Genomic DNA, 15,939 nt, shown 5'->3' on the forward strand with positions numbered 1-15,939 from the left:
TGAAGGAAAGAAATGGGAATAGAGAAATTATTCCACATGTTAACAGAAAAACTTAATTCAGCATTACAAATGTATATTGAGAACTATACTTTTGTGAGAGGGTTTTCAGCAACCTTAAAACACTGTAGGATGATTTCTGCACATTTCTGGGTTTTTTTATTAATCTGTAACATTTACTTTCATACTTTTCCATATGAAGAATGGCAGTTCTGGATTAATCTGCATTCAGAATCAATCTTGCTGCAATTGTGTCATGATGCCTTAAAATATCCATGTTGTTCTATGTTTTTATTGGGTTCATTCCACAAACCAAATCTGGGATAATTAAATTCTAAAAATTATGAAACTATTTTGGCACTACTATATGCTTCTCTGATGTAAAATACTGATGTTATTTACAGTGGTCTTACTCTTCAGCTCCACTAAAAGTGCCTGTTATTCATCAGGAGAGCTTTGTTATCATCATACCTCCTCCTTCACACTGAACTTTGGATATTCTTGGTTGTGAAGGTACTGTAGCCTTGATCCAGCTGTGGTTGAGCTAAATTTCTTCTTTAGGAAGCCAGTGGTTTTGATTTAAGTATTTTAAGCATCCATTCTTACTTTTGGACACTTATATCCATCTATCTATCTATCTGTATGTCTGTCTGTCTGTCTATCCATTTATCTTATCAGAAATATTCTTTCTGATTTTTAGGCACTGAGTTGTTTGGCTGGGTCTTATGTTTTTGTGTGAGAGAGAAAGGACCTCCTACTAGGAATGACAAATACGTATTTGTAGTGACCACATCACTTTTTCATTTTCTTTTAAAGAAAAATGAGTTAGCTGAACTTCTAAATACAGGCAGTTTTTCCAAACCTTGAAACATTTTCAAACCAGAAATCATTTATGCAGATAAAAATAAATAGAAATATGAATAGGGAAAGGGGAGACGAAGAGGAGAGGAGGGTACTTACCGAAGGGACAGTGGCAGAAATACCCCTCCAGCCCACTTTGGCAGGACCCACCATTGAAACAGGGGTTGCACTCACAGTAGTTGACAGTGGAGTCACACGTTTTCCCTGTGATGAGCAAACAAAAGCAATTTCCAGGTCAGACTGTTCAGGGAAATAGGAAAGTCAGGCTGGTGCTGTAGGTAATGAGGTTATGAACCAATGCTGAACTCACGGCCAGGAGACAGGGTGCCAGGGACCAGCTCTGGGATGGAGAGAGCAAGCACAGACAGGATGCTGGGCTGCTCCCAGCCCTGTCATGGGCATAATGTGTGGCCCAGAGAAGGTAACCTTGTTTCTCAAGTGTATCATTGTGATTATAGGTAGTAGTGGACTGTTGTTTTAACTGAATTGAATTTTATTATTTATTTTATTAACTGGTGTCTATGAATGAAAGATTGCGCAATTAAAGGCAGTGCTGAACTGAAGAACTGCAAAAAAAGTATCTTTTTTTCTCCCCATTGAGTGCCATATGCTCATGAGTGCAAAGGACATACAGACAGCCCCCTTGGTGGACCCTGCACAAGCAGGTCATGCTGAAGAGAGGCTGCTATTGTACATTATATGACATCTCTTATTTTTCCTCATCAATTACAACCTCCTTCCTGACTTAGAGAGACCAGAGTCCTCTGGAGCTAAAAAAAGCATCCCTGGATACAGTCCTTTCCTAAGCAGACATTGTCACATGTGGTAAATATTATTCCCCAGAGAACAAACTAGAATCACATAATTCATTTCAGCAAGGAAAGGAACCAAGAGAAAAAGTGAAGATTTTAACAGACACCAAATACAGACACACATATTCTTTGTACGAAACTAAAATTTTCTTTGTACAAAACTAAAATTTTCTTTGTACAAAACTTTCTTTGTATGGAAACATTAACTACAAAAATATTCATTTCTAAGGTTTTTCATTGCTTGGCTTTGATGAGTACAGCAACACTTCCACTACATCCCGCTCTTGGAACCTTTCACCCCTCTGCCAGCAGTGCCAGCCTTCACTGCCTGTGCTCAGCAAAAACTTAAAAGTATTGTTATGTTTGTCCTCCCTGCTTCACTGCAAGAATTCACAAAACCAGCCACGGTCCTCCAAACTTCTTAACTTCATCTCAGCCAGTCAATATGCACAAAGCAAGGGCTAAGATTGTCTTAAAGCTTCTTTTTGCGTTGATAATTAATTACTTTATTTCTTACACCATATGCATACGTTTAAGTTAGAAGTACAACATGAGCTTGCACAGAGGGTGTCCGTTCTAGTATGTCACATATATCTTGTAATTTTACATCTCCCATGACAGGAATGCACTACAGGCAGTCCTTAGAGGTTGCTGGTGCTTAAAACTGTAGAAAAGCAGGAGTGTGCTTTAAGAACTCTGCTACCTTTTTCAGGGTTTTACAACTTGAGTCACCCAATGAAGAAAACCTCTTGGTTTTTCCCCCCCTCTTCTAGTTTTCTGTTTAACCTACAGTTTGCAAGCAGCTCTTCCATGTGAGCAGCAGCCCTCCATGTGTGACTGCAAGCGGGATGGAAATGGAGCACTGGAGGATTCCTGCGGTTAATACGTCACTTGTAGATGCACCATAAATCCAGGAAACTTTTCCAGTGTCTGAATCTAATTATGCTTTGGGGGCATTTATTTATGTTTTATTCTCTAATGGGCATGACTGAAGGATGAGCTAACTTTTTATGTGAGATTTTGGTGTTTTCTTTGTTTTCAATTTATGGTCCATAGTAGAGATCCTTGACTTATGAAGGAGAGCACATAGCAAGAGTGAGACAGACTTGTTTAAAATAGCTCAGTGATGCTGCTTAGTTTTCCCAAAAGTCAAGTGTAGCTAATAAGGCTTACTCAGATTTTTGCAGTTCAATCTAACTAAACACTCCTCTTTTTCTCAGCTAGCAGTAAAGCTGGCACATTTGCTGAGTCAGCAAGAGAATATGGATATTTATTTCAGCTGCACTTTAACCAATGGATAACAGCATCTTCTTTATGCTTAACTATTGTTTGAAGAGTTCTTGAAACCAATAGAAGTGTGCTTAGAATAACAGAATTATGGAATCATAGAATGGTTTGGGTTGTAAAGGGCCTTAAAAACCATCTTGTTCCAACCCCCTACCATGGGCAGGGACATCTTCCATAAGACCAAGTTGCTCAAAATCCCATCCAAATTGGCCTAGATGAAAATTGAAGTTAACTGAGTTTATAGATCAATTCTCAGCTGAAATTCTGAAATATGCAAGGTACTCATTTCTGCATCAGAAAGATCTTTTTGTAAAGACCATGAAAATTAGGAGAATGCTGGATAATTGGTAACAGACAGCATTCAACATTTATCATTCATCACCTCCAGCTGATGCTATCACAGGCAGGGGCTTATGCAAAAATCTAGAGTTTCTCAGACTTTTTTTTTTAAGTGAAAAATGTAACAGGAACAGATACCAGCTGCATGCTCTTGAGTTAAGGTTTCAGCTGATTTGAGAGTTACCGTTTTTGTGGTTCTCTGTGTCCATCTTTTAAAGTGGTTGTTCTAATATTCTAATTGTTTTTGCATTTGAAACAACTTCACAAACCTACATTCCTTCATCTTAATGAATCCTGGAAAACAGGAAATGAAGGGTTCAAAGGAAGGGCAGACAACTACTGTAAATCACCAAGCATATTCCCTCCAGAAAGTGATTGTTTTAAAAACAAAACCTGTTCATCATTAAGAGATATAATTATAACAGATTTTTCAAACCCTAATGATGTTGCTCTGAGGTAATCAGTCTTTATAATCCTATCCAGCACAAAGAATGTCATTACCTTTTGCAGCATGATGAAGTGAAATGCAGCTGACAAAACATAGTAAATCAAGGAAAAGTAAGACTCTCAGTTTTCAGGTATGCCATTATAAAGGTCTACAGCTCATGTACTCTAATTTACAGTGAACGGAGAGTCTGTCCCAGAAAATACTAATTTCTACTTGCATGCACTATCATGTAAATGATATTTTTTTATTTTTTTATTTTTACCAAGCATGCAAATTCAATTATGAGACTGTATTTTCATTCCAGCAGAAGCAGCAAAGCTATGTATATGTGGAACTGAATTAGAAATACACTATTTTGGATGTGTCTTTTTTGTTGCTGTTGAGGCACTCAAAGCTTTTATTCATGAAGAAAGAGTTTGAGGCTTTATTTTTACATCCACTGTGGCTATCTTTAATCACATATGAATGCAAATTAAGAGCCCAAGCAGCTGTGTTCTCTTTGTGTTGGCAGTATAATAATGACTTAATAGCCTCTATGTCAAGCATTGTCAAACAATCAGTACACTGATATTTGTTTGCAGAACCTATTGAATATTTAATTTGCAGAATTTCAAATATGCTTTTGCAGACATAAAATGTCTAAATATACTGTGTGTTAATTTTGATCTTATCTAAGAAGCTCTGTTCATATTAAACTCCAAAGATATTTTGTCTTTTAATTACACTGGTGCCATTTGTTTTCTGTCTTGATCAATTAATCTCAGGACACTGTAATAACTCTTGATTCTGCAATGGCCAACTGATTAAACAACATCTGACTCCCAAACAGAAATGTCTGCCTCAGTGGCAGTCTATTTTAAGGTTATTTGTGTTGACAAGGAGTTTAAGAAAGCTTCTATCAGATGCCAAATTTAATTCATGGCATGAAAGAAATCCAACACTTCAAACTCTAAGAGTCTCTCATCACATTCTCTTAGTAAAAATACTCATCTTTTTTTTGAACTTGTCACATGCAGAGCTTGATTTTTAGCTGACATAAGGGTTGAGCATTAAGGTGCGAGCTTGAATACCAGAAGAAATCAGCTGTATGCTTCATAAATGTTTCAAATTACAGTCCAGAGGCAGACACTGTAGTTTGCTGCTAGAGTTAATGAAGTGTTTTGCTTCACTGCAACAGCAAACACATGCCTGTGTACTCTCTGGTGCTAATGACTTCAAGAGTTACAGGGCATAGGTGCCCTAGAATTATTTTGCCATGCTCCTGGCAAAATAATTTGATGTGCTAATACAACATGAAATAAACTCCTGGATTGGTAACTTAATTAGAACTGCTTGTCAATTAACAACAGTTGCTCCTGACCTGAGGCTCACAAGCGTATTTGTGAGGTTCATGCTGAAGATCTCATCAGCATCCTTGATGTTGCACTCAATATGCAACCACCACAGCAGCTGTGGTTTAAATTTACTGGTTAAACCTTTACTTTTAAATTAATTGACTTTCTCCTCCATTCTCTCTAGCACATATCTGCTTTAAGTAAAAAACCCAGAGGAACAGCAGATCCACTGATCCCTCCATGGATTACAGGTGAGTTGTGGGGGTGGCAAGTCCCACAACAGAATGGACAGCAGCTGTGCCGAGCTGGGCTGCCCTGGGGCTTCTGCAATACAGAAATACTCCTTAGAAAAGGCACTGAAAGCCTTACCTAATCTCCTCCAGTTAGAACTTTTTTTTTCTGATTTCTATAAAAAGTGGCTATAAGCACTGGTTAAAATTGCTCAGACCTTCCTTAAATATCCTACTCATGGCAGAAGCAAAGGCCAGCTCGCTTTTCTAGCATTACAGTGCTGTTGTATTTGAATGTGCAGTAAATATCAGAGAAGAAATACACAGAAGGGGTAGGAATGCTGCAGACATTTCTGTGCTTAATGAAAAAAATAAATAACAAAGGGACAAAATACAAAACAGAGAGGTTGACCATTTTGCCCGAATTCTTGTTTTTCCCATATCCTTCATCTGTTTTCTGTCCTGCAAGTAATTTGGGGCAGAGGCTGATTTTCTTGCTTGGCACACTTCTAGCAGACTTGAAATGCTCCCACAATATGCCTAACAATAACATGTACAGAAAAATCATACTTAAGCACTGGAAATGGTTTCCACACATTTAAAAAATGTCAATAGATCTCGCAAAAAACTTTCTGTTCTAATGCAAATCAGGTAGGTGAGATTTGCCTTGAGAGAGAGCTAAAATAAAATAATACTGCAGGCACCCGGTCTTCTGAGTTTTCACACTATTTACACCTCATTTTGCATGACCTCTTCATCTACTGGGGATGCTTGTGTTCAGACAATCTTGGGTGAAGAAGGCACATCTCCACACTTAACATCTTTTCTGGACCGTAAGGCATAGAGGAGTAAAAGCATACCTGTGTACCCGGTTTTACAAACGCAGTTGAAGCTTCCTGGGAAGTTCTGGCAGGCAGCACCATTTTTGCAGGGGTTGGAAAGGCACTCGTTGATGTCCCTCTCGCAAGCCATGCCGGTGAAGCCCTCGGGGCAGCTGCAGGAGAAGCCCCCCACCAGGTTGTGGCAAGTGCCGTCGTTGTGGCAGGGCGACGGGAGGCACTCGTCGATGTCGGTCTCACACAGGCTCCCGTCGTAGCCCGGCAGGCACCTGCACACGAAGGGCCGCAGCGGCTCGTTGGCCACGATGATGACGGGGACGCTCTCGTGGGTCCTCAGGGCCGGGCTCACCGCCAGCCTCCTCAGGCAGCTCCCTCCATTCTGGCAGGGGTTCTGCAGGCACCAGTCGTAGTCCACAGCCTCGACCCGCACCCCGCTCTGGCGGAAGAGGACGTCCTTGATGCTCTCGAAGAAGGTGGCCACCCCGCTGGGGTTCACGTACTGGTTGTTGCCACGCTTGACGGCCGCCATCAGGAAGGTGTGGTTGCTGTCCTCATACAGCCCGTAGAGCTGGATGGCTGTGCCCAGCCCCGTCAGCTGGGAGCTGGCGATGCGCAGGAAGTGCAGGTAGTGGTTGTTCAGGAAGTCCCGCACGCTGTGGGCGCTCAGGCGAAGGAGGACGCTGTTGTCGATGGTGGCGTTGCTGAAGCCCGCAAAGAAAATCCGGACGCTGCTGGTGACGGCTCCGTGTAGCCCGTCATTGCTGAGGACGGCCAGGTCAAACGTGCCATCCGTGGACCTTGCCTGCGAGTGCAGCTCACAGGTGCCCCCAGGAATGCTGAAAAGGCTGGTGACTCCTGAGGTGAGGGAGCACTGGAAGCTGTCTAGCACATCTGGATCCTGCGGCTTTACGTTGCCTAAAATTCCACCTGGGAAGAGGTTGCCATAATAATGAACAAAGATTTCTACTGTTCTGGGCTGAGACGGGTTGTCGTTTTGGTCTATTACCTTGATCTGCACAGTTCCTGTGGATGACATCTGAGGAACGCCAGAGTCTCTCGTAATCACTGAGAGGTAGAAATCGCTGATTTGCTCCCTGTCAATCTCCCTCGTTGTTGTCAGGACTCCAGCAGTGCTGAGGCTGAAGTAGCTGGTGGCAGGGCCAGTGCTGAGCAGGTAATATGTAAAAGGACCTTGGTTGGGAGGGAGGTCGGGATCTGATGACTGAAGCGTCATCACCAGAGTTCCTGCGCGGTTGTTCTCCAGGACTTCTCCTTGGCTGGTGGACAAGGTAGGGCCATTGTCGTTGATATCTTCCAAAGTTACCAACAGAGAGGCACTTCCGGTCGCAGACGGCGTTCCCGAATCGATGGCCAGCACGGATAGGTTGTAGACAGGCAGCGTTTCTCGATCCAGCTCTGCAGTGACTGTCACCTGTCCCGTCTGTGGGTTGATGGAAAAGGCGCTGTTCTCATTGCCAGACCCGATGAAATAGGAAAACCTGCTCCAGCTGGGGACAGAATCTGAATCAAAAGCACTGACAAACGTGACATGGGTGCCTGGAGGAACACCCTCGCTGATCCGTATATTGTAGGTTCCCAAGGTAAAGACAGGAGGATCGTTGGCATCCAGGACTGTGATATTAACAGTTACTTCATCTATATCTGCACCACGAATGCTCCCCAAATTTTTTGCAAGGACTTTCAAAGAGATTCGTTCTTCCTTTTCTCTGTCAAGAGGCCCTGAAACGTAGATCTGGCCACTTTTCTCATCTATCTGGAAGCCCTTCTTTCTGCTGTTGCCAAAGATGAGGTAGTGGACTTCTCCATCAATTCCCATATCACGATCACTTGCAAAAACTTCACCTACAACAGTACCTTTGGAGGCTGCCTCTGAAACCTCAAAATAATAAAGCTTGGACACAAAACGGGGCACATACTCATTTGTCCCTTCTAACTGGATGTTGACAGTAGCAAAGCTGCACCTCTCTTCATCTGGAACATTAAAAGCCTTTACCGTTAAATGGTAACTCTGCTTTGTTTCATAATCTAGGAATCCCTGGGTGGTGATGGTTCCCGTGTTGGGGTCAATGACAAAGAGGTCGCTGTCTGAGGACTGGATGGCATACGCAATCACGGCGTTAGATCCAGAGTCAGCATCAGTGGCATTTAAACAAATTACAGTTGTCCCACTGGGGGCGTTTTCTAACACGGTGGGAAAGTACTCCTCAGGGCTGAACGCTGGGGAGTTATCATTGACATCAATGACATTAACAGTGACGCTGCAGTAGCCTGTTCGGGACACCCATCCTCCATCCGTGGCAGTAACAACCAGCTCGTGCTTTTGGTGTAACTCAAAATCCAGTGGTTTGGCTAGCGTCAGTGTACCAGTGGTTGTATTAATAGCAAAGATTGCAGCTTCATTTCCAGAGGAAATATTGTAGCTGATTAATCCGTTCATGGCAGCATCTCTGTCTCGTGCTGAAACCGTCCTGACCACTGTTCCAACAGAGTAGCTCTCCGGGATAGTAACGCTCATGCGGCTCTGGGAAAACTCAGGTGTGTGGTAATTTTCTTCTGTCACCACTATTTCAACAGCTACCTCGGATGAGAGGGGGGGATTACCCTTGTCCTTGGCTTTTACTTTAAACAGGAAGTTTCTGTTCAAATCAGCCATTAGTGAAGATGACACAGAAATCCAGCCTGTACTCCTGTCCAGTCTGAATTTATTAGTTTTGCCTTCATCAGAAATGAAGTACTCCACTTCAGAATTCAAGCCAAAGTCCTTGTCATCCACAGCAGTAACTTTAATTAAATTAGTGCCAGCCCTCACGTTCTTAGTAACAGGAGTGAAATATTTAGGAGCGAGGAAGAGCGGAGCGTTGTCATTGCTGTCTACTATGTTTATGGTGACGGTGGTCTCACTCACTAACGGGGGACTGCCCCGGTCTGACGATGTCACGATGAAGCTGTGCCTGTTGATGTTGACATTGCTGGAACCGCTGGAGTTTTGGTACCTCAAGTACTGCTTGTTGAAAATCTCTCCAGTGGTTGCGTTAATGCGGAAGAACTCGGACTGGGATTTTATGAAGTAGAAGACTTGACCATTGGACCCTTCATCTGGATCGGTGGCTGACACCTGGGTGACTTTTAGCCCAATGCCAGGAAGCTCGGGACACTCCAGGTAATAGGATGGTTTTGTAAACCGTGGGGCATTGTCATTGACATCTGTGACAAATATGGTGACATCTGTGCTCACTGTCCAGCCTGAGTCATGTGCAGAGACCCTGATTCTGTAGCGGTCGGTGTCCTCCCTGTTCAGTGGTCTGCTGATGGTGATGTCCCCAGTGCCGGGGTTGATGGTGAACGGGAGACTCGTATCCCTTATGGAGTACCTGCTGACGGCGTTCACCCCAATGTCCTCATCTGATGTTGTGACTCGCGTCACTGTAAAACCCAGAGGTGCATTTTCAGGCACAGAAGCACTGAATATCTGTGAAAACCTCGGAGCATTGTCATTTTCATCTAAAATGTTAATGATAACTTTGACAGTTGTACTCTGGAGCGGAGTGCCTTTATCCGAAGCTTTTATGGTTAGTGTGTACTGAGACAGTTTCTCCCTGTCCAAGGGCCGGACACTTCTGATCTCACCAGTGGCTCGATTGATACTGAAACTGTTCTCGGTATTGCCCTCAATTATTTCATAATTCAGCTGTCCGTTTAGACCACTGTCTCTGTCGACAGCAGCCACCGTCAGTATCTTCCGTGGGGACAGGTTCTCCGCTATTTCCGCAATGAAAGGATCTTGCTCAAACTCCGGCATGTTATCGTTGACGTCAATCACCGATACTTCCAATTTCTTGTATGAGGAAAAGGGGGGGAAGCCCGTGTCTCTGGCCTCAATCCACACCACGTATTTCTGTACGGCTTCGAAATCTAAAGCCCGCCCGACAGAAAGCTGTCCTGTCACCTGGTCCACCAGGAAGGTGCTGCCCAGGTTACCGCTGGCGATGTAATAGGACAAGGAGCCTCCTCTGGCTGAAGATCCAGAGACGGTGGTGACAAGTGTCCCAACTGCTTGGTTTTCAGGGAACGTGAAGGTCTCCTGCTCCGCCTGAACACGAGGAAATTTGGCTTTGTCCACAAACCTCACGGTGACGGTGGTAGAGTCTGTCTTGGGGTACCGGCCGCCATCCCTCACATGAACAGAAATGGTGACTTCGGACTCTCCCGCCAGTGGTTTTGCAGCCAGGATTGCCCCCCTTGCTGGATCAATGTGGAATTTCTCAGAGTTCTTCCCCACGAGGGAATAATGGAGCTCGGCATTGGAGCCGGCATCTGCGTCAGTGACAGTCACGGCAAACACGAATGAGCCTGAAATGGAGAACAAAGCCAGGTCAGTCCCTTCATGAATGCGCTCCCTGTGAGAAACATGATCCCAGCCTTTCACTAGGAAGCACATGCGGGAGCAGCAAGCTCTTCCTCAAACTGCCCTGAAAACAAACTGCCTTTTTCACAAAAAAAGTGAGTTTAGCAAGGGGCAGGTGAGTCTGTGAGTCCACAAGACATGCACACAGCCAAAAAATGCTGAGTTGAAAAATAGGACACTGCAGTCAGAGTGATGGATGTACAGATCTCAGTAACTGGGAAACAGACCTGCAGCTTTTTGGAGGCCTAGCATCCTGCTTCTAGAACATTCACACAATAAAAACCATAAACCCAGCAAGACTGAATGCTATTTTGATTTTTAAAATTACTCTTAGCCTATTTATCCATGAATAAACTTCACCCTGGAATTCAAGGACTGTTAAAGTTACATAAGTGAACAGGCAGCATCCACAGACATTTACCCTACACCACCATCCCCTGCAATCCCTTCTCTTCCTATTCCCCAGATGCTGCTCCTTTCTCCCCATGGGCACCTTACTTCTAATTTTATAAGAGAACTCCAAGGACAGTAACTAAGAGGACTGCATTTTTAAAAGCACACCGTTAAAACAGAAATACAAAACTATTGCACACTAACATTACACTCAGACTTTTCAGTCTTTTCAGAACATAAATCTTTTGAATTTGTGCTTCACAACAAGCTTGACTGTATGGGCACCATTTGCACTATCCTCTACATTTGCCCACTTGCAAGGAGAACCCAGGGTGTTCTTCCTCACCAGACTTTACAGATGTAATGTCTTTCAAATCTGACACTGTCCAACCAATTTGCAGAACACTTTTGATGTTTTACTGTTACAAAAATTTAGAAAATGCCCAGTTTTGTATAAAAATCATGCTGTTTTCAGCCTCTTAAGGGAAAATCATTTACAGGCAGGAATGACTTTGACAGCATCCCTTAAAACTATACTTTCATGTCACTATTTGTCATGTGCAGCGATTTGTACTCCAGGGGCAGGAATATTTAGACAAGAACAGTATTCAAACCCCTGTGAGAAATGGGACAGGAAGAAATGAAGATTTTGTGCTTCAGTTACTCAAATGATAATATTAATATTATTACTGATTCCCCTCTTTAAACTCGATTTAAAAATGCCAAAAAGAAATGGAAGTTGTAAATAAGAAAAGTGGATACATCCCTAGATTTTTGCTAAGTTAAAAACAGAATAAACATAGCTTAGGTTTCTGGTTATAAGGGATTTCATACAAAAAGCACCCAAAAAGATACTGCCAGAAAACATCAGGTCAACCTATGTCTACTACTTGTGAAAAGAATTTAAAGAAACACCCCAAAAACAACCAAACAAAGGCAATGGTCAGATTACATGAAGTTTCACCAATGCAATAATAAAACAATTTCATAATGTTATTCTGGAAACAGAGAAGAACTGTAAACATATTCATTCTTCCATAAAAAGAAGAAGTATTTGCAATTGTTTAAAATTAAGAGACAAAATCCAAGTCATGGAAATAAGCTTTTTTTTCTGTTAAAAGAAAATTTATTTTGTAAACCATTCATCATGGAATCCTCTCTGTAGGCATCACATATCCATGTACATGTATGTATGTAAAAACATGGAACATAAATTGAACCAGAAATTACCTCCTGTGCTGAGTGAAGTAACTTTAATTTGGGCGTAGGCTCCACAAAAGGAAGATTGCTGCTTGATTACTTTTATTTTATTTTACTTCACCACTTGGCTCAAGGAAAGGCAACGTAATTAACATCTGACACAGACACGGCATTTTTGGAAGAGGTTGTCAAAATCCTCTTTAGGAATTGCTTAGAGGAGACTTTCAGAAATAAAACAGGCCATTGTCTTCCCAACCCCGGCAAAATAATAACTTTTTGAGTGGGTGATCATTTACAGTATGTCTACTTTACATAACTACAGGAACATAATTGAATTTGGATGGGAGGAACACGATAGAAAAAAACCTAGGTTTGTTATTCCTAATTCCCAGTGCAGATAATACCAGGAAAACTGCTGCAGAGGAACATCTCAGGAACACTTCTGGTGGCGCAGCTTTGCATTTCTTTAAGATGTTGCCCAGAGAAGCTGTGAATGCCCACCCCTGGAAGCGTTCAAGGCCAGGTTGAGACGGGACTTTGAGCAATCAGATTTAGTGGAAGACGTCCCTGCCCATGGCAGGTGGGTTTCTACTATATAATCTTTAAGGTCCCTTCCAACCTAAACCACTCCATGAGTCTCTGTTTATGGAAGTGCTTTTATCCCAAGCCGTGCTGGTGATCAGGTTACCTGAAGTGGTGGGCGATGGGACGTGGGTGACGTAGGGGTGGTGCTGGAATTTGGGCGGGTTGTCGTTCACATCGGCCACGGACACGAGCACGCTGGTGGAGCTGGAGAGAGCCCTGGGGAAGCCTCCATCGCTGGCCACCACCACCAGGGTGTAGTTCTCCCTGGCCTCTCGATCGAGGAGAGCGCTGGTGATGATCTGTCCCGTAGAAGGGTTGATGGTGAACTGTGAATTACCACCCATAAGCCTGTAGCTGTTTGAGAGGAAAAGCAAGGAAGAAAAATTGGATTAGTATTTCCAAAGGCAGCCTTATTATTAAGATAATAACCATCTCCTATACTCTTCTGACCACCATGCTGATGGGTATCAATACAGACAGATTTTCTTCCAACTCTCCATCTGTCTTCACTGCTTTACTTTTTCAAATTTCAAGGCCTGTCATAAATGACATTTCTGGGGATTTCCAAGCATAGCCGTTTAACACAGATTTCTAATACGTGAGCTGACTGAGCCTTTGGATATCTGAAGATACCAATGGACATACTCTCAAAACTGCCTACTGGAGGCATCCTCTAGTGCCGATTTCCCTGGGCTAGTGCATTAACTGTTACTCCAAAACACTGATGTACCTCTTAACTGAACCTGCAGAATATAATTTAGAAGAAGTTCTGTTTTTTGAAATAAAACAATGACAGTTTTACAAAATAAAATGAACATTTAATATCCATATTGTTTCCTGATGCTGTTTTGCTATTCAGGATTTCAATGTTAATTTATAGCAGCTCATAGCAAATTAGTAAGCACAGAGCTCTGTTAACAGAGACTAGCTGGGACCAGAGTTTGACCCTCGGTGGGTTTACAAGTGTGTGAACACATCCCTGTGTGATCTGGTAAGAACTGACTGTGTGCTCACTGCAGGCACCTCGTAGGGGCCACCTCTGGCTTCCTACCACCCTGGAAGTCTGTCCCTTCTCTTGGAATGCCTATCCAGCTTGTGTTCATACAGAATGAATCTCAAAGATGCATTTTTAAAGGTACTTGGTTAATAATACCTTTGTTAATAATTCAGATAATGAATTTTTGAGAAAACAATGGAAACAAAAACTGGCTCAGATGCACAGTTCTCATATTCAGTATCATAGCCCAACACAGCTGTGGTTAGCATTGCTCCTCTGCTAGAGCACAGCAGCTGTTCTGAGGTATGTTTCTATGAAAGATTCAGAATAAAGTGGCTTTAATGAACGAAATTAATATTCCTATCTTCACCTCTTTAAGACCAGAACAAGTTATGACAGCAGTAATAACACAGCCCAGAAGCTGCACTGAGAGGGTTGAGAGCCAGCCTGTGTAATAAGCTGTGGCAACTTCTCCTGCTCAGTCATTAATCTCTACACAATGCCACAAGCATACTTTAATTGCTTAATTATGACATAATGTGATGGCCATATGCAATTATTCTCCAGCCATAGCGATATGCACCTAGAATAGAAAGAATGTGCACAAAGCCTAAAGCACCACTTAAATCTCCCTAAACAGCAGCACCAGGCACATTTCATCTGTGATTTGCAGTGTTTTAACCCTGAATGGGGTATTGCAGAGACAGAAACTTTCTCTTATGTGTTTCCACATATACATAGCTCAAATGTTAGCACTGGAAAGATAACATTGAATTTATATTTTTTTTGAAAAAGGGAAGTAACAAAGACATGTTACATTTGTTGTAAGATATTCTGGATTGTATCTGCATGCAAACCAACTGGACAGCACACATGTGTTTCAACATAACTGTGAAAAATCCAAATGCAACCCAAAAAAAACTAAACAAAACCAAAACCAAAAAAACCTTGAAACTCTAATGGTGGCAAATGGTGTAAAAGGAATTTGATCCAAACACTTAAAATCTGGCCTTTTGACTCTTATATCTGCTGTCTTTAACAGGACAGATCAAGTGTGCACTGCCATTTACAACCCCATCGCCCTCCTTTAATGACTTCACAGGTTATCACCAGAAACAAGAGAACAAGAGTTGGCACGTATGGACAGGTGACAGTTTTGCAGAGGATTAAACACTTCTTTCAAAACACAGCACATTTTTTCACTTTACGTGAAAATGTCAGCCAAGGATTTTAAATGCCCCTTTTGGAAAGCAAAGGTTTAATTTTGAACAGACTCTTACAAGACTGAAAAGGAGTTCTGAGTGCTCAGCACCTCTGACAAGACAACCCTACATGTTCTGGTCCTTCTGGCTTTCACCAGTTTTGTAATACCAGTCATACTTTAAGATCTACTTTAAATGCTGAATCTGGACAAGTTCTGTCCAAGAAAAACAAAGCCTGTTCCTGAGCCTAAAGAGTGTAAAACAAAACCTGAAAACAATGTTTTAATAACTACTTATGAAGGGAAAAAATATTTTTATCAATCAATTCCATGATGCAGTACTGAGTGAATGACAAAGACTAATGGCAGAGATATTAAAGCAATTTAACCACACTAGAGAAATCCAAGAGCACTCTGATAATTTCTGATTATGGGACATTATTATTACAGTCATTCCTTCTTTGCATGGAATTCTTTTTTTTATAAAGGAGCTTGCCAGAAATAGTTTCTTAGATTATGAGTGAACAGAATTAAAACCTTCATTGTTTCACAATTTAATAAATGGCAATTTTGGATTATTTTCAAATATCTAAAGATGTGTAAATGTCAAGCTTCTATTTTTGGCTTGTAGTTAGGTGGAAAGAAAATATTTCAATATTTTATAGACATTGCTTTGCCATAACATAGTTCTTTTTTATTTTACTTCCTTTAAAAAAAAGTGACACAGTGGTATTCTTAAGCTCCTCAAAGAAGGAACTGAGGTGAACTAGCAAAGGTAAATAAGGAAGCTCCTTTTCTATCCTGCCTTGTGAGTTTGGAAACAGTGATGTTTGCAGCCACAATAGTGAAATGTGTTAAGATTAGGAACTAATGGAAATTTGCTTTGCATTCCATTTGCAATGTATCTGTCCTCAGTGCATAATCTTCAACTTGTCACTGCCACTCAGCATCTTCATTCCTCTTGTTCATGGAACTGGGAACGGCCCGTGT

General features: G+C 42.1%; 1 protein-coding gene across 1 annotated transcript in view; it reads right to left on the reverse strand.

The window, feature by feature from the left end:
* The window catches only part of FAT4 (FAT atypical cadherin 4), a 123,280-nt gene that overhangs the window by 19,477 nt on the left and 87,864 nt on the right, over window positions 1-15,939 (reverse strand). Inside the window, exons 8-10 of the mRNA XM_014259618.2 lie at window positions 12,855-13,105; window positions 6,169-10,518; window positions 958-1,062 (exon numbers count right to left, since the gene is read on the reverse strand). Coding sequence (XP_014115093.2) covers window positions 958-1,062; window positions 6,169-10,518; window positions 12,855-13,105 — 4,706 coding nt within the window. The remainder of the gene's footprint in view (window positions 1-957; window positions 1,063-6,168; window positions 10,519-12,854; window positions 13,106-15,939) is intronic.

This window comes from Pseudopodoces humilis, chromosome 6 (genome assembly GCF_049639895.1).
Source record: "Pseudopodoces humilis isolate 2021_Gansu_Grassland_sample_001 chromosome 6, ASM4963989v1, whole genome shotgun sequence".
Lineage (NCBI taxonomy): Eukaryota > Metazoa > Chordata > Aves > Passeriformes > Paridae > Pseudopodoces > Pseudopodoces humilis.